Consider the following 20,082-nt stretch of genomic DNA (forward strand, 5'->3'; position numbering starts at 1 on the left):
CCCTTTGGGTGCCTGGGGACCTTTGGGGACTGGGTGAGGGTCTTTGGGGGTCCGGGGGGTCCTTTGGAAGCCCAGAGAACCTTTGAGGACCGGTGGCTTCCTTCGGGGATGTGGTAGGGGGATCGGAACCTTTGGGAGTTTGGGGGGGCTTTGAGGACCGGGGGCTTCCTTCGGGGGTGGGGTAGGAGGAGTGGAAACCTTTGTGGGTGGGGTCGAGGACCTCACAACACTGCTCAATTGAAACTTGTGTATTATAACGACCACACTCAAAACCTCTTCCAAAATCTCTTCAAAAATCTTCTTTTAAAATGTCTCTATCTGTTTCACCGAAATAGTTCCATAACCTGTCTAAAACGGTTTCGCCCAAATAATCCCTAAACATAAATTCAGCGTGTTCCTTTGTTATTGGCATCTCTGCGTCAATGCATTTCAAATTATATGGAAACCTTTTCGCGCGCGAAAACAATTCATCGTTAAGATGTTTCTTGCCTAATTGTTTCCATGGCCGGTGGTTATTAATATCCTTTGGAGTTCGACCAGTAGAACTGTTCCCGAGGCAAAGACATTAATGATTTTGGATCTATTCCTGGAGAAATGTTTCTATGCGAAAATTTTTAAAGTCTGACAGATGATGTCATTGATTGATTGATCTGTCAAGAAAGGGAAATTTAAAGTCTGATAGATGATGTCATTGATTGATTGATCTGTCAAGAAAGGGAAATTAATTTGTTGTTTCTAAGGGGGAATTATTGATTCACGATATGTGAATTGAGGTCGACAGCACAGGTGTTCTGACTCGTGACAGCACCACGTGGTTTATGGTTTTCCAAGTGAGAAACTCGTGACAGGACCACGTGGTTTATGGTTTTCCAAGTGAGAAAGTTCCTGTTTTTAAAATTCTCACTTGGAAAACCATGAATTTTACAAATTCTCACTTGAAAAACCATGAATTTACAAATTCTCACTTGAAAAACCATAAAAACAGACATAACTGTGACAAAATTCATTTTTTTTCTCGTTATAATTTGAAAATTCATGGTTTTTCAAGTGAGAATTTCATCTGTTTTTTCATTCTCACTGAGAAAACCATAAACCACGTGGTTCTCGTGGGAGTAGCACCCCCCATTCTACTATCTCAAGAGTTTAATCCACAAACAAAATAGCTTAGCAAAACAACAATACATTTGGATCTATTTCAGGGGACATGTCACCAATCTAAGAAATATTTGCTTTAAATTAGTGGTGCCCTGAACCAAGAATTTACTGATAATTGAGAAGCAATTCGAAAATAATGGCCTTTTTTCAAGCCCCCTCTATGACAATCTAATATTATTTTCAACTTTTCTTTTTCATTCAAAGGGGTAAATTACTTAATAAAGAAATTAATTTGTCTCTGTTGGTCACTGAGTGATTGCAAATATCATTTGAAACGATAGTGGCACATTTCGCTTCAGTTATACGTTGTACTATTCTAAATATATCATTGGTCGGGAAACGCCTGGGAAACGGCAGGGAAATGCTAGCTAGTTTCGTCATCAAATTGGTCAATTTTATTACTGAAGTATAAGTGGAGTATGGTCGACTATCCTTAATTTCAAGATGGATTAAGCTTACTAAGTTTCTTGAATCACAAACCGAATTCATTTCACCATCAACAGAATCACACCAATGCACAGTAAGGCTTACTAAAGACAGAGACCAATTAATTGTTTCTATTTATATAGTCTGTTTATATTAAAATAAAAACAGAGGCCAATTAATTTCTTTACTAAAAACGCCAGATTTGAGGTTAACATCGTTGAAACTAAAAACAATGAATTATGACCATAGAGCAGTCGAAGCTGTTTTCAATGCTATCGCTACTTACCAAACCGGAATAGCCCATTTAATTTTAGACATCAATACTGATTTTATTTCTTCTGAATGTTTCAATTTCCTCTTTTGTCACCTAGAAAAGTTAATAACCTTCCTTTTTAAAGGTTCCTTTTTGCTTTCCTATTTCCTTACCCTAGAGTCTTTAATGTGCTTCAGGCAACTTAAAACTCTCGAAATAGAAGAATGCAAGCTTTCCCAGGATTTCAGCTCTTTTTCAAAGATGACAATTCTACAAAGATGTTTAGACAAACCATTTGATATACAGTTTACACATTTAGACATAGGCTTTGACCTAGAACATTTCACAGACATTGTCAAGGAGGGCCTTCAGTTTATTTCCTCATGGCTGCAAAAATTGACATTTCTTAGGTTGAAATTTATTTCTTTGGATGAAAACCTGTTTAGAGAAATAACTACTAATTTAGTTAATTTGGTTGTTATTAAAGTAAAACGCTGTAATATAAGCCACTATACATTGACTGGACTCCAAGATGCTGGAATTGACGTTGCCAGACCTCCGCTTAGCAATTTGAAAAGTATATAAATTCATTTTTTATTGTAGTTTAGCCAGAATGAGCGCAGATCAAATGCAGGTTTTTGTCTATTGTACCAAAGAACATTTACGAAGTGAAATAATTCTTTGGTATAATACCGAAGATAATAATAATAGATTATACCCAAGATAAAATAGATTATACCAAATAATATTTTTACCGAAGTGAAATCGGTAAAATCGTGTTGATTGCCTAAAACTTTTACCAATGAACCTTCTTAATTTTTTTTCTATCATCAAAATTAGGAGAAAAAAAATTTGAGCTATAAGGCAATTTTCTGATCAGTCAAAATCAATGCATCAGTAGTGACTCAGTAAAGAGCCAGTTATGTTTTTCTCTGGACATATCGTATTGAAAGAAATGTTGTAGAAATCTCTGAAGGGGTATGTTTGATTTGAATTAAACTCTTAGTACCCCTTGGCAACTGAGTTGTCTTCCCTACCCTGTTCGTCCCTGGACGACAGTATTGGGCCAATATTTACCATTACTCATTTTTCTCAGAATAGTCAGAAGATCTAATATACATGCCTCCAAGGATAACATACCTCACACAGCCCAACGAGCAGAGGCTGTAAACTATACAATTCTCTATTGTTAAAAGACAAATGGTACAATCAAAAAAAGGTTGGTACATTTAATCTTAATTATCTGATTGGCCTGAAACTTTCGAGGACTATTCCTTATCCCACATGTAAATCATATTTTCATTGAGACAGGAATAACGTTTAAGAGTGCCTACAATGAAGTCAAAAAGTTTTCGTCTCTAATCTGTCTGAAACTTAGAGCCAAGCTTTCTTTGCACGAACTGATCCTAATGAACATCAAGCGAAGCTTTTTATCTATTCTGCCCAAAAAAGGACCCATGCCGAAATCCTTTTTTGATTGTTTCATCCATAAGGAGCCTGTATTTGTTTATTCCTTCAGCTGGAATTGCCCCTTTGAATGAAAAAGAAAAATTGAAAATAGTATTAGATTGTCATAGAGGGGGCTTGAAAAAAAGGCCATTATTTTCAAATTGCTTGTCAATTTTCAGTAAATTCTTGGTTCAAGGCACCACTAATTTAAAGCAGATATTTCTTAGATTGGTGACACGTCCCCTGAAATGGATTCTAATGTATTGTTGTTTTGCTAAGCTATTTTGTTTGTGGATTAAACTCTTGAGATCAGTTTGTGGCTTAAAATTGGCTTAAGTTTGTGGCTCTCAAGATCAATTTGTGGCTTAATGAATAAATGATATTAGCCTTTTGCAATATACACTCCCTAATAACGCATTGAAAATTTCTATATTTCTAGGAATTCCTATTTAAATTTCCATGAGTCTGTTATCTAGGAAAATCTGGAATTTTGTAAAAAAAAAAAAAAAAAAAAAAAAAACTGAAAAGGATTATAATGGATGCTTGTTTATTTGTTGTCTTTTTCGCGGGCTATTGTACCAAACCAATTTTCTCAGGAAATCAAGAAGAAGGTCATAGAAATGGAAATTATAAACCCTTGTACCCTTTTTGAGTAGCCGAAACGATTGTGCCACAGCAAAGCAACTTCACTGCCATTTTTGGCACAAAACCAAATTGCCTTAAAAGGGACCAAGTTGGTGTTGAATGAAAATTCTGAGATGTTTAATTGATTTAAAATCATCAAAAACTTTGTTCTGAGCTCCCCAGTTTAAGATGCAGTGAGGCTGTGCGGTGACGTATTTTTTCCAGAAGAACCACATACTCCATGAAAAATAAACGGTTAATATATATTTATTGTTTTTTTTATTAGCATTAGGTTAAAGCTTGATTTAATTGAAGTTATTCACATGATGTTTGATAAATTTATGCATAGTGATGCTAAATTGGTACTAAAGTGGTGTTAAATTTATGAGTGGTGGTTGGTCATTTTGTAGGAGATGAGTGCTACTTTCCTCAAATAGCACATTTTTAGGCCCTAACTCTCTAACTCTCAGTTGAACTTCCAATCAAGGAGGCACACGTGTGCCTCTATAAAGAGGCGACCCACCACAATGTTAAGCGATTTCCGGTCCTAGCGGTCGCAGAGAGACAACGGTAATCGCATTTTGTAGCCCAAGCTCAAACTAAGAAACGTGCAAAATTTCACCCCACTCCGACTTTATCTTCATGGGTAAAAGTGGGCTGGAAGTTTCGACCCTCCGACCACAGCCCCCCTTTAACGTTGTCCGATTGTGTTGAAATTTACAGTTTAAGCTTTCCTAGGGCCCGGGAGCTTATCCTTGAAATTTCAGCTCAATCCGATTACTCCTTCCCTGTTTTCCAAAAACCAAATATAGCCACTTAAAGTTCAAATTTTTTTTTTCTTCTTAGCCACGCCTACAGGCCACAGCTGGCAACTGATCTGGGTGAATGAGGACTCATTCGAAGCAGAATTCGACCTGTTAGGGTTTTTTGATATTTTCAGACCGAAAAAATTATCCCCCGAATTTACATTTACGAAAAACCTCGTTTTACTATAAGAGCCCATGTAAATGCTTACTTTCAGTTTAAAATTTTTTTTTTTTTATTTAAAGGCTGCGAAAGCGGGGGGTTTACTTCTAATTTACTTCAACTGTACCTTCTAATCCCTGTACGTTTTAAGGTTCGAACTTGTGACTCAGCCTCTTTAACTCTTTAGAAAACGTAGTTTTTTTCAAATAATAAATATAGAAGAGGGTCTGGGAAGGGGAGTTTATCTCTTGTCTCTCATCGTTTGGATGAAGTCTGTGCATGGGTACTACCGGGGGATAGCTTCATTCTTATTGCGCAATTCTTTTTCATTGTAAATTAATCAATTGATTTATGTGTATGCCGGCACAAAATATAGAGTGAGTTGGGGGGTTTAGTATGGTATTTTAAAGTATTAATTGTTAGCTTTTTATGTGTTTAATTGCTGTTGTATGACTGTGTTTTGTTTGTTTTTTCTTTCACTTTGCAGGGCTGACTGAGTTTGAACTCATTGACTGCGATGAAGTGACCGACGTATCTTTGGACTCAGCATTTACGTCCTGTTCTTTAATGAAACTTTCTTTAAGTGGCTGTTCTCAGGTTTGTAATTCTCTCTCTTCATAGATAAATGATGCTTGCTTATTTGTACGCATATACTCTCAGAACCTCCAAAAATTCATTCTTTTTTAAGACTTTGACTTTATTAAATATAAACACACAAATAGAACACACCTCCAGGGACTGATCAATGATCCCTAAGGCCTAAGTGTAGACCCTGGAGAACGTCGAGTATTCATATTAATATATCACTGATTATTGACCAAACAACAAAGTGTTAAACCTTGAAACAGAAAGAATACTGAAAAAAGGCACTGCATTGCAAAAAACAAAACAAAAAAAGAGAATCCTCCTAAACATTATTCATGTGTACTAGTAGGAAGAATATGTTTTATATAATTGTATCGAAAAGACGGAACTGAAATGGTATCTTTCATTTCCAGCGGAATATTGTTTTACAATTTCACTCCAACGTATTTTATAAAAAAAAGCTGCTCTTTGCATGTGACAAATATCCAAGATAAGAGAAAAATGTGTAGATGACGATGTTGGATAATCATAATCATATGACGATAAATGAAAAAGGACAAGTTGTGTTAGTCCTGGGGGTGCTAAACTGTTCTAGTATTTATACATGAATACAGCAGTTTAATGTTGGATAAGCATAATTATATGACGATGAATGAAAAAGGACAAGTTGTGTTAGTCCTGATTGTATTAGACTATAGTAGAAGGGGGGGTACCAGCGCGACGCCCACAATACCCCTTCGAATCCCGATCCGGACACTTTTTTTAAAAATTCCGACGCCCACACCAAATAAGGGCATCGCTTCCCTAGGGAGAATGATTGCGTAATTGGTCAATGACCTCTTTTTCCAAGGTCGATTTATTTGATGTTTCTGTGTGTAATAACTCCGGGACGAAGGTTACACCTGTGCATTGAATTCTAACGGGAAACAATGTTATTGATTGCGTAATCGAGGGGGAAGTGAATTTCCGAGAAATTGATTGCGTAATCGAAGGGGAAGTGGATTTCCGAGAAATTGATTGCGTAATCAAAGTGTGTCAACAACAACAACATCGACCTTGACATTCGCTGAGAGCATGCACTTACAACAACATCGACCTTGGAACACCAGTGCAGTCGACCTCAATTCACCTATCGTGAATCAATAATCCCCCTTAGAAACAACAAATTAATTTCCCCTTCTTGACAGATCAATCAATCAATGACATCATCTGTCAGACTTTAAAAATTTCCGCCTAGAAACATTTCTCCAGGAATAGATCCATATCATTAATGTCTTTGCCTCGGGAACAACTCTTTTGGTCGAACTCCAAAGGATATTAATAACCACAGGCCATGGAAACAATTAGGCAAGAAACATCTTAGCGATGAATTGTTTTAGCGCGCGAGAAGGTTTCCTATTAATTTGAAATGCGTTAGCACAGAGATGCCAATAACAAAGGAACACGCTGAATTTACGTTTAGTGATTATTTGGGCGAAACCGTTTTAGACAGGTTATGGAACTATTTCGGCGAAACAGATAGAGACATTTTAAAAGAAGATTTTTGAAGAGATTTTGGAGGAGGTTTTGAGTGTGGTCGTTATAATACACAAGTTTCATTTGAACAGTGTTGTGAGGTCCTCTAACCCAACCCCAAAGGGTTCCGATCCTCCTACCCCAACCCCGAAGGAAGCCCCCGGTCCTCAAAGCCCCCCAAGCTCCCAAAGGGCCACCGGCGCCCCCAAAGGCCCACCCAGACCCCCAAAGGCCATCCCCAGGCCCCAAAGGTCCCCCAGGCCCCCAACTGGCCCCCCGGCCCCCCAAAGGCCCTCCCTGTGCCCCAAAGGTCCTCCTCCGGTCCCCAAAGGCCCATCGAGCTCCCAAAGGACCAACGGGGTCCCAAAGGCCCTCCACCGGCCCCCCACAGCCCCAAAAGCCCACCCCTGGTCCACAAAGGTCCCCCGGGCTCCCAAAGGGCCACCGGTACCCCAAAAGCCATCCACCGGTCCCCCGGCGCCCCCAAGGCCCACCCAGACCCCCCAAAGCCCACACCGGCCCCCCAAGCCCCTCCCAGTAGTGGTTGGTTTTGGTTTAACTTGTCACAGTTACATTTTCTTGATTTTTAAAAGTTCATTCTGAATTTCTTTCGTTGAAATGCAAGAGTTGGAATATTTCAGTAGCGTTCGGTTGGGATTTACCTTGTCACAGTTACATTTTCTTGATTTTTCAAAGTTCATTCTGAATTTCATTCATTGAAATGCAAGAGTTGGAATATTTCAGTAGTGTTTGGTTGTGGTTTACCTTGTCACAGTTACATTTTCTTGATTTTTCAAAGTTCATTTTGAATTTCTTTAGTTGAAATGCAAGAGTTGGACTATTTCAGTAGAGTTTGGTCGTGGTTTACCTTGTCACAGTTACATTTTCTTGATTTTTCAAAGTTCATTTTGAATTTCTTTTGTTGAAATGCAAGAGTTGGAATATTTCAGTAGCGTTCAGTTGTGGTTTACCTTGTCAAAGTTACATTTTCTTGATTTTTCAACGCTCATTTTGAATTTCGTTTGTTGAAATGCAAGAGTTGGAATATTTCAGTAGTGTTTGGTTGTGGTTTACCTTGTCACAGTTACATTTTCTTGATTTTTCAAAGCTCATTTTGAATTTCCTTTGTTGAAATGCAAGAGTTGGACTATTTCAGTAGTGTTTGGTTGTGGTTTACCTTGTCAAAGTTAAATTTTCTTGATTTTTCAAAGTTCTTTTTGAATTTCTTTCGTTGAAATGCAATAGTTGGAATATTTCAGTAGCGTTTGGTTGTGGTTTACCTTGTCACACTTACATTTTCTTGATTTTCCAATGTTAATTTGAATTTCTTTTTTTGAAATGCAAGAGTTGGACTATTTCAGTAGCGTTCGGTTGTGGTTTACCTTGTCAAAGTTACATTTTCTTGATTTTTCAAAGTTCATTTTGAATTTCCTTCGTTGAAATGCAAGAGTTGGAATATTTCAGTAGTGTTTGGATGTGGTTTACCTTATCAAAGTTACATTTTCTTGATTTTTCAAAGTTCATTTGAATTTCTTTAGTTGAAATGCAAGAGTTGGACTATTTCAGTATTGTTTGGTTATGGATTACCTTGTCAAAGTTAAATTTTAATGATTTTTAAAATTTAAATTTGAATTTATTTCGTTGAAATGCAAGAGTTGGAATATTTCAGTAGTGTTTGGTTGTGGTTTACCTTGTCACAGTTACATTTTCTTGATTTTTCAAAGTTCATTTTGAATTTCTTTCGTTGAAATGCAAGAGTTGGACTATTTCAGTAGTGTTTGCTTTTGGTTTACCTTGTCACAGTTACATTTTCAAGATTTTTCAAAGCTCATTTTGAATTTCTTTCTTTGAAATGCTAGAGTTGGAATATTTCAGTTGTGTTTGGTTATGGTTTACCTTATCACAGGTACATTTTCCTGATTTTTCAAAGCTCATTTAGAATTTCTTTCTTTGAAATGTAAGAGTTGGACTATTTCAGTAGTGTTTGGTTGTGGTTTACCTTGTCACAGTTACATTTTCATGATTTTTCAAAGTTGATTTTGAATTTCTTTCGTTGAAATGCAAGAGTTGGAATATTTCAGTAGTGTTTGGTTATGGTTTAAATTGTCACAGTTAAATTTTCTTGATTTTTCAAAGATCATTTAGAATTTCTTTCATTGAAATGAAAGAGTTGGAATATTTCAGTAGTGTTTGGTTATGGTTTACCTTGTCACAGTTACATTTTCCTGATTTTTCAAGGTTCATTTTGAATTTCTTTCGTTGAAATGCAAGAGTTGGACTATTTCAGTGGTGTTTGGTTGTGGTTTACCTTGTCACAGTTACATTTTCATGATTTTTCAAAGTTCATTTAGAATTTATTTATTTGAAGTGAAAGAGTTGTACTATTTCAATAGTGTTTTCTTGTGGTTTAAATTGTCACATTTAAATTATTTTGATTTTTCATAGCTGATTTTGAATTTCTTTCATTGAAATTCACGAATTGAAATATTTTAGTAGTGTGTTTTTATGGTTTAACTTGACACAATGTATTTATATTGATTTTACATATTAAATTTCTACTTGCTATAGTAGAAAATCAAGAGATTGTATTTTTAAGTAGATGTTTGTTTTGTTTTAACTTTTCACAGTTACATTTTCTTGATTTTTCAAAGTTCATTTTGAATTTCTTTCTTTGAAATGCAAGAGTTGGAATATTTCAGTAGTGTTTGGTTGTGGTTTACCTTGTCACAGGTACATTTTCTTGATTTTTCAAAGTTCATTTTGAATTTCTTTAGTTGAAATGCAAGAGTTGGAATATTTCAGTAGTGTTTGGTCGTGGTTTAACTTGTCACAGTTACATTTTCTTGATTTTTCATAGTTCATTTTGAATTTCTTTTGTTGAAATGCAAGAGTTGGAATATTTCAGTAGAGTTAGGTTGTGGTTTAACTTGTCACAGTTACATTTTCTTGATTTTTCATAGTTCATTTTGAATTTATTTTGTTGAAATGCAAGAGTTGGAATATTTCAGTAGTGTTTGGTCGTGGTTTACCTTGTCACAGTTACATTTTCTTGATTTTTCAAAGTTCATTTTGAATTTCTTTCGTTGAAAAGAAAGAGTTGGAATATTTCAGCAGTGTTTGGCTGTGGTTTACCTTGTCACAGTTACATTTTCTGGATTTTTCAAAGTTCATTTGAATTTCTTTCATTGAAATGCAAGATTTGGAATATTTCAGAAGTGTTTGGCTGTGGTTTACCTTGTCAAAGTTACATTTTCTTGATTTTTCAAAGTTCATTTCGAATTTCTTTCATTGAAATGCACTAGTTTGGAATATTTCAGTAGTGTTTGGTCGTGGTTTACCTTGTCACAGTTACATTATCTTGATTTTTCAAAGTTCATTTTGAATTTATTTCGTTGAAATGAAAGAGTTGGACTATTTCAGTATTGTTTGGTTGTGGTTTACATTGTCACAGTTAAATTTTCTTGATTTTTCAAAGTTCATTTTGAATTTCTTTCGTTGAAAAGCAAGAGTTGGAATATTTCAGTAGTGTTTGCTTATGGTTTACCTTGTCACAGTTACATTTTCTTGATTTTTCAAAGTTCAATTTAAATTCTTTAGTTGAAATTCAAGAGTTGGAATATTTAAGTAGTGTTTGGTTTTGGTTTTACTTGTCACAGTTACATTTTCTTGATTTTTCAAAGTTCATTTCGAATTTCTTTCGTTGAAATGCAAGAGTTGGAATATTTCAGTGGTGTTTGGTTATGGTTTACCTTGTCACAGTTACATATTCCTGATTTTTCAAAGTTCATTTTTAATTTCTTTCATTTAAGTGCAAGAGTTGGAATATTTCAGTAGCGTTCGGTTGTGGTTTACTTTGTCACAGTTACATTTTCATGATTTTTCAAAGTTCATTTTGAATTTCTTTCCTTGAAAAGCAAGACTTGGAATATTTCAGTAGTGTTTGGTTGTGGTTTACCTTGTCACAGTTGCATTTTTCTTGATTTTTCAAAGTTCATTTTGAATTGCTTTCGTTGAAATGCAAGAGTTGGAATATTTCAGTAGTGTTTGGTTATGGTTTACCTTGTCACAGTTACATTTTCTTGATTTTTCAAAGTTCATTTTGAATTTCTTTCGTTGAAATGCAAGAGCTGGAATATTTCAGTAGTGTATGGTCGTGGTTTACATTGTCACAGTTACATTTTCTTGATTTTTCAAAGTTCATTTTGAATTTCTTTATTTGAAATGCAAGAGTTGGAATATTTCAGTAGTGTTTGGTTTTGGTTTACCTTGTCACAGTTACATATACTTGATTATTAAAAGTTAATTTTTAATTTCTATCGTTGAAATGCAAGAGTTGGAATATTTCAGTAGTGTTTGTTTTTGGTTTAACTTTTCACAGTTACATTTTATTGATTTTTAAAAGTTCATTTTGAATTTCTTTATTTGAAATGCAAGAGTTGGAATATTTCACTAGTGTTTGGTTGTGGTTTACCTTGTCACATTTACATTTTATTGATTTTTCAAAGTTTATTTTTGAATTTATTTCGTTGAAAAGATAGAGCTGTAATATTTCAGTAGTGTTTTCTTATGGTTTACCTTGTAACAGTTAAATTTTATTGATTTTTCAAAGTTCATTTTAATTTCATTCGTTGAAATGCAAGAGTTGGAATATTTAATCAGTGTTTGGTTGTGGTTTACCTTGTCACAGTTACATTTTCTTTATTTTTCAAAGTTCATTTTGAATTTCTTTTGTTGAAATGCAAGAGTTGGAATATTTCAGTAGTGTTTGCTTGTGGTTTACCGTGTCACAGTTACAATTTCCTGATTTTTCAAAGTTCATTTTGAATTCTTATCGTTGAAATGCAAGAGCTGGTATATTTCAGTAGTGTTTGGTTGTGGTTTACATTGTCAAAGTTACATTTTCTTGATTTTTCAAAGTTCATTTTTAATTTCTTTCGTTGAAAAGAAAGAGTTGGAATATTTCAGTAGTGTTTGCTTGTGGTTTACCTTTTCACAGTTAAATTTTCTTGATTTTTCAAAGTTCATTTGAATTTCTTTCATTGAAATACAAAAGGTGTAATATTTCAGAAGTGTTTGGTTGTGGTTTACCTTACCACAGTTAAATTTTCTTGATTTTTAAAAGTTGATTTTGAATTTATATCGCTGAAATTAAAGATATGTACTATTTAAGTAATGGGTTTACTAGTGTTAAATTTTAAAATTTAAATATTATTGATTTTTAAAAGTTCATTTTTAATTTCTTTCATTGAAATTCAAGAGTTGGACTATTTCAGGAGTGTTTGGTTGTGGTTTACATTGTCACAGTTAAATTTTCATGATTATTCAAAGCTCATTTGAATTTCTTTCGTTGAAAAGCAAGAGTTGGAATATTTCAGTAGTGTTTGCTTATGGTTTACATTGTCACAGTTACATTATCTTGATTTTTCAAAGTTCATTTTGAATTTCTTTAGTTGAAATGCAAGAGTTGGAATATTTCAGTAGTGTTTGTTTATTGTTTACCTTGTCACAGTTACATTTTCTTGATTTTTCAAAGTTCATTTCGAATTTCTTTCGTTGAAATGCAAGAGTTGGACTAGTTCAGTTGTGTTTGGGTATGGTTTACCTTATCACAGTTACATTTTCTTGATTTTTCAAAGTTCATTTTGAATTTCTTTCGTTGAAAAGAAAGAAGTGGAATATTTCAGAAGTGTTTGCTTATGTTTTACATTGTCACAGTTGCATTCTCTTTATTTTTAAAAGTTAATTTGAATTTCTTTAGTTGAAATGCAAGAGTTGGAATATTTCCGTAGTGTTTGCTTATGGTTTACCTTGTCACAGTTGCATTTTCTTGATTTTTCAAAGTTCATTTGAATTCCTTTCGTTGAAATGCAAGAGTTGGAATATTTCAGTAGTGTTTGGTTATGGTTTACCTTGTCACAGTTACAATTTATTGATTTTTCAAAGTTCATTTCGAATTTCTTTCGTTGAAATGCAAGAGTTGGAATATTTCAGTTGTGTTTGGTTATGGTTCACCTTATCACAGTTGCATTTTCTTGATTTTCAAATTCATTTTGAATTTTTTTCATTGAAATGCATGAGTTGGAATATTTCACTAGTGTTTGGTTCTGGTTTACCTTTCCACATTTACACACATGTATACACATGTACACACATGTGCTTATCATGAGTGCTCAGGATAAGTTAACCTAACCTTTTCCGGTGAGTATGGTTAGGTTAGACTAGATTAGGTTAGGTTAGATTAGGTTAGGTTAGGTTATCCATGTACGCTTCACTTAGGTTAGCTTAGGTTAGGTGAGAGACAGGCAAAAAGTTAGGTGTATGATTAGGTTAGGTTAGGTTAGATTAAGTTAGGTTAGGTTAAGTTAGGTTAGGCTAGGTTAGCCTACGTACGCGCGTACGTAGGCTAACCTAGCCTAACCTAACTTAACCTAACCTAACTTAATCTAACCTAACCTAACCTAATCATACACCTAACTTTTTGCCCGTCTCTCACCTAACCTAAGCTAACCTATGTGAAGCATACATGGGCTAACCTAACTTAACCTACTCTCCCCTAACTGAATCTAGTCTAACCTAACCATACTCACCGGAAAAGGTTAGGTTAACTTATCATGAGCACTCATGATAAGCACATGTGTGTACATGTGTATACATGTGTGTAAATGTGGCAAGGTAAACCAGAACCAAACACTAGTGAAATATTCCAACTCATGCATTTCAAAGAAAGAAATTCAAAATGAATTTGAAAATCAAGAAAATGTAACTGTGATAAGGTGAACCATAACCAAACACCACTGAAATATTCCAACTCTTGCATTTCAATGAAAGAAATTCGAAATGAAATTTGAAAAATCAATAAAATGTAACTGTGACAAGGTAAACCAAAACCAAACACTACTGAAATATTTCAACACTTGCATTTCAACTAAATAAATTCAAATGAACTTTGAAAAATCAAGAAAATGCAACTGTGACAAGGTAAACCATAATCAAACACCACTGAAATATTTCAACTCTTTCATTTCAACGAAAGAAATTCAAATGAACTTTGAAAAATAAAGAGAATGCAACTGTGACAAGGTAAACCATAAGCAAACACTACTGAAATATTACAACTATTGCTTTTCAACTAAAGAAATTAAAAATGAGCTTTGAAAAATCAAGAAAATGTAACTGTGATAAGGTAAACCATAACCAAACACCACTGAAATAGTCCAACTCTTGCATTTCAAAGAAAGAAATTCGAAATAAACTTTGAAAAATCAAGAAAATGTAACTGTGACAAGGTAAACCATAACCAAACACTACTGAAATATTCCAACTCTAGCATTTCAACGAAAGAAATTCAAAATGAACTTTTAAAAATCAAGAAAATGTAAATGTGACAATGTGAACCATAAGCAAACACTACTGAAATATTACAACTCTTGCATTTCAACGAAATAAATTCAAAATGAGCTTTGAATAATCATTAAAATTTAACTTTGACTAGTTAAGCCTCAAGCAAACACTTCTTAAATATTCCAACTTTTGTATTTCAATGACATAAAATCAAAATTAACTTTGAAAAAACACGAAATGTAACAGAGACAAGGTAAACCACATCCAAACATTACTGAAATATTAAAACTATTGCATTTCAATTAAAGAAATTCAGAATGAACTTTGAAAAATCAAGAAAATTTAACTGTGGCAAGGTAAACAACAACCAAACACTTCTTAAATATTCCACCTATTGCATTTCAACTAAAGAAATTCAAATGAACATTGAAAAATCAAGAAAATGTAACTGTGACAAGGTAAACCACAAGCAAAAACTACTGAAATATTCCAACTCTTGCTTTTCAACGAAAGAAATTCATAATGAACTTTGAAAAATCAAGAAAATGTAACTTTGACAATTTAAACCACAACCAAACACTACTGAAATATTCCAGCTCTTGCATTTCAACGATAGAAATTCAAAATGAACTTTGAAAAATCAAGAAAATTTAACTGTGACAAGGTAAACTACAAGCAAACACTACTGAAATATTGCAACTCTTGCATTTCAACGAAAGAAATTCAAAATGAACTTTGAAAAATCAAGAAAAGGTAACTGTGACAAGGTAAACCACAACCAAACACTGCTGAAATATTCCAACTCTTGCATTTCAACGAATGAAATTCAAATGAACTTTGAAAAATCAAGAAAATGTAACTGTGACAAGGTAAACCACAAGCAAACACTACTGAAATATTCCAACTCTTGCTTTTCAACGAAAGAAATTCAAAAATTAACTTTGAAAAATAAAGAAAATGTAATTTTGACAAGGTAAACAACAACCAAACGCTAGTGAAATATTCCAACTCTTGAATCTCAACGAAAGAAATTCAAATGAACTTTGAAAAATCTCGAAAATGTAATTGTGACAAGTTAAACCACAACAAAACACTAGTGAAATATTCAAAATATTGCATTTCAGCGAAAGACATTCAAAATGAACTATGAAAAATCAAGAAAATGTAACTTTGACAAGTTAAAACACAAGCAAACACTACTGAAATATTCCAACTCTTGCATTTCAATGAAATAAATTCAAAATGAACTTTGAAAAATCAAGAAAATGTAACTGTGACAAGGTAAACCACGGCCATACACTACTGAAATATTCCAACTCTTGCTTTTCAACGAAAGAAATTCAAAATGAACTTTGAAAAATCAGGAAAATGTAACTGTGACAAGGTAAACCATAACCAAACACTACTGAAATATTCCAACTCTTGCATTTCAACGAAAGCAATTCAAAATGAACTTTGAAAAATCAAGAAAATGCAACTCTGACAAGGTAAACCACAACCAAACACTACTGAAATATTCCAAGTCTTGCTTTTCAAGGAAAGAAATTCAAAATGAACTTTGAAAAATCTTGAAAATGTAACTGTGACAAGATAAACCACAACCAAACACTACTGAAATATTCCAACTCTTTCACTTCAACGAATGAAATTCAAATGAACATTTAAAAATCAGGAAAATGTCACTTTTACGCTTTAAACAAGAAAAAAACACCACTTAAAGAGAACAACTCTATTATGACCAAGTCATTAATACATAATTGATATATAATTTTCAATATGATGTGGATGTTATCATGCCAACCACATCAAGGCGATACTGACAAAGTCAAAAAAGTTCTTGTACAAGTAATAAATTCAATATTAAATTTTCAAGAAAATTAAAATTTAAAGGTACCCTGTCAAAACTCAGACATCCATGAAAAAATATTAAAGCTCATTCAATTACACGAACTACCATAAAAATGGACAATGAACATTCATGAAATGTAAATTTGACATGGTAAACCACATCCAAACACTGCTGAAATATTCCAACTCTTGCATTTCACCGAATGAAATACAAAATGAAATTTGAAAAATCACGAAAATGTAACTGTGACAAGGTACACCACAACCAAACACTACTGAAATATTCCAACTCTTGCATTTCAACTAAATAAATTAAAAATGAACTTAGAAAAATCATGAAAATGTAACTGTGACAAGGTAAACCACAAACAACCACTTCTGAAATATTCCACATATTGAATTTCAATTAAAGAAATTCAAAATGAACTTTGTAAAATCTATAAAATGTAACTTTTTCATGGTAAACCACAACCAAACACTACCGAAATATTCCAACTCTTGCTTTTCAACGAAAGAAATTCAAAATGAACTTTGAAAAATCAAGAAAATGTAACTGTGACAAGGTAAACCACAACCAAACGCTACTGAAATATTCAAACTCTTGCATTTCAACAAAAGAAATTCAAAATGAACTTTGAAAAATCAAGAAAATGTAACTGTGACAAGTTAAACCACAACCGAACTCTACTGAAATATTCCAACTCTTGCATTTCAACAAAAGAAATTCAATATGAACTATGAAACATCTAGAAAATGTAACTGTGACAAGGTAAACCACTACCAAACACTACTGAAATATTCCAACTCTTGCATTTCAACGAAAGAAATTCAAAATGAACTTTGAAAAATCAAGAAAATGTACCTGTGACAAGGTAAACCACAACCAAACACTGCTGAAATATTCCAACTCTTGCATTTCAACGAAAGAAATTCAAATTGAACTTTGTAAATTCTAGAAACTGTAACTGTGACAAGGTAACCCCCAACCAAACACTTCTGAAATATTCCAACTCTTGCAATTCAACGAAAGCAATTCAAAATGATCTTATAAAAATCAGGAAAATGGAACTGTGACATGTTAAACCACACACAAACACCACTGACATAGTACAACTCCTGCATTTCAACGAAATAAATTCAAAATCAACTATTAAAAATCAATAAAATGTAACTGTGACAAGGTAAACCATAGCCAAACACAATTGAAATATTCCAACTCTTGCACTTCAACGACTGAAATTCAAAATGAACTTTGAAAAATCAGGAAAATGTAACTGTGACAATGTAAACCATAACCAAACACAACTTAAATATTCCAACTCATTCATTTCAACGAAAGAAATTCGAAATCAACTTTGAAAAATCATGAAATTTTAACAGTGACAAGGTAAACCACAACCGACCGCTACTGAAATAGTCCAACTCTTGATTTTCAATGAAAGAAATTCGAAAAGAGCTTTGAAAAATCATGAAAATTTAACTGTGACAAGGTAAACCGCAAGCAAACACTGCTGAAATAGTCCAACTCTTGCATTTCAATAAAAGAAATTCAATATCATCTTTGAAAAATCATGAAAATGTAACTGTGACAAGGTAAACCACAACCAAACACTACTGAAATAGTCCAACTCTTGCATTTCAAAGAAAGAAATTCAAAATGAGCTTTGAAAAATCATGAAAATGTAACTGTGACAAGGTAAACCATAACCAAACACAACTGAAATAGTCCAACTCTTGCATTTCAATGAAAGAAATTCAAAATGAGCTTTGAAAAATCTTGAAAATGTAACTGTGACAAGGTAAACCATAAGCAACCACTACTGAAATATTCCAACTCGTGCATTTCAAAGAAAGAAATTCTAAATGACCTTTGAAAAATCAAGAAAATGTAAGTGTGACAAGGTAAACCACATCCATACACTTCTGAAATATTCAAACTCTTGCATTTCAACGGAAGAAATTCAAAATGAACTTTGAAAAATCAAGAAAATTTAACTGTGACAAGGTAAACCACAACCAAACACAACTGAAATATTCCAACTCTTACATTTCAATGAAAGAAATTCAAATGAACTTTTAAAGATCAAGAAAATGTAACTGTGACAAGGTAAACCACAACCAAACACTACTGAAATATTCCAACTATTTCATTTCAACAAATGAAATTCAAAATGAACTATGAAAATTCAAGAAAATGTAACTGTGACAAGGTAAACCACAACCGAACGCAACTGAAATAGTCCAACTCTTGAATTTCAACAAAAGAAAGTCAAATGAACTTTGAAAAATAAAGAAAATGTAACTGTGACAAGGTAAACCATAACCAAACACTACTGAAATATTCCAACACTTCCATTTCAACGAAAAAAATTCAAAATTAACATTGAAAAATCAAGAAAATTTATAATTTAAAAGGTAATCCAAAACCAAACACTACAGAAATAGTCCAACTCTTGAATTTCAACAAATGAAATTAAAACTGAGCTTTGAAAAATCAAGAAAATGTAACTGTGACAAGGTAAACCAAAACCAAACACTACTGAAATATTCCACCTCTTGCACTTCAACAAAGGAAATTCAAAATGAGCGTTGAAAAATCAAGAAAATGTAACTTTGACAAGGTCAACCACAACCGAACGCTAGTGAATTAGTCCAACTCTTGTATTTCAACAAAAGAAATTCGAAATGAACTTTGAAAAATCAAGAAAATGTAACTGTGACAAGGTAAACCATGACCAAACACTACTGAAATATTCCAACTCTTGCATTTCAACGAAAGAAATTCGAAATGAACTTTGAAAAATCTAGAAAATATAACTGTGACAAGGTAAACCACGACCAAACACTACTGAAATATTCCAACTCTTGCATTTCAACGAAAGAAATTCAAAATAAACTTTGAAAAATCAATAAGATGTATCTGTTACTATGTAAACCACAACCGATCGCTACTGAAATATTCCAACTATTTCATTTCAACGACATAAATTCATAATTAAATTTGAAAAATCAAGAAAATGTAACTGTGACAAGGTAAACCACAACCAAACACTACTGGGATGGGCTTTGGGGGCCGGAGAGGGCTTTTGGGGGTCTGGGTGGGCCTTGGGGGCACCGGGGGACCGGTGGATGGCCTTTGGGGCACGGGTGGCCCTTGGGGAGCCCGGGGGACCTTTGAGGACCTTGGGAGGGCTTTTGGGGCTTTTGGGGGCGGGGGGTGGGCCTTTGGGCCCGCTTTGGGCCTTGGGGCGCTGTATGGGCCTTGGGGGACGGGTGGAGGACCTTTGGGGCACAGGGTGGGCCTTTGGGGGTCCGGGGGGCCAGTTGGGGGCCTGGGGGGCCTTTGGGGCGGGGGGAGGGCCTGGGGGGGTCCGGGGGGGCGTGGGGGGGCCTGGGGGGCCCTTGGGGCGTTTGGGGGGCTTTGAGGACCGGGGGCTTCCTTCGGGGTTGGGGTAGGAGGATCGGAACCCTTTGGGGTTGGGTTAGAGGACCTCACAACACTGTTCAAATGAAACTTGTGTATTATAACGACCACACTCAAAACCTCCTCCAAAATCTCTTCAAAAATCTTCTTTTAAAATGTCTCTATCTGTTTCGCCGAAATAGTTCCATAACCTGTCTAAAACGGTTTCGCCCAAATAATCACTAAACGTAAATTCAGCGTGTTCCTTTGTTATTGGCATCTCTGTGCTAACGCATTTCAAATTAATAGGAAACCTTCTCGCGCGCTAAAACAATTCATCGCTAAGATGTTTCTTGCCTAATTGTTTCCATGGCCTTTGGTTATTAATATCCTTTGGAGTTCGACCAAAAGAGTTGTTCCCGAGGCAAAGACATTAATGATATGGATCTATTCCTGGAGAAATGTTTCTAGGCGGAAATTTTTAAAGTCTGACAGATGATGTCATTGATTGATTGAT

At 34.3% G+C, this 20,082-nt stretch overlaps 1 protein-coding gene across 1 annotated transcript in view; it reads left to right on the forward strand.

Moving 5' to 3' along the window:
* The window catches only part of LOC148952875 (uncharacterized), a 34,448-nt gene that overhangs the window by 593 nt on the left and 13,773 nt on the right, over window positions 1-20,082 (forward strand). Inside the window, exons 2-3 of the mRNA XM_089087809.1 lie at window positions 1,750-2,411; window positions 5,361-5,470. Of these exons, the coding sequence (XP_088943935.1) occupies window positions 1,750-2,411; window positions 5,361-5,470 (772 nt within the window). The remainder of the gene's footprint in view (window positions 1-1,749; window positions 2,412-5,360; window positions 5,471-20,082) is intronic.

The sequence above is a fragment of the Artemia sp. Qi Xiang Cuo genome, chromosome 4 (assembly GCF_049724085.1).
Source record: "Artemia sp. Qi Xiang Cuo chromosome 4, ASM4972408v1, whole genome shotgun sequence".
NCBI classification, from domain to species: domain Eukaryota; kingdom Metazoa; phylum Arthropoda; class Branchiopoda; order Anostraca; family Artemiidae; genus Artemia; species Artemia sp. Qi Xiang Cuo.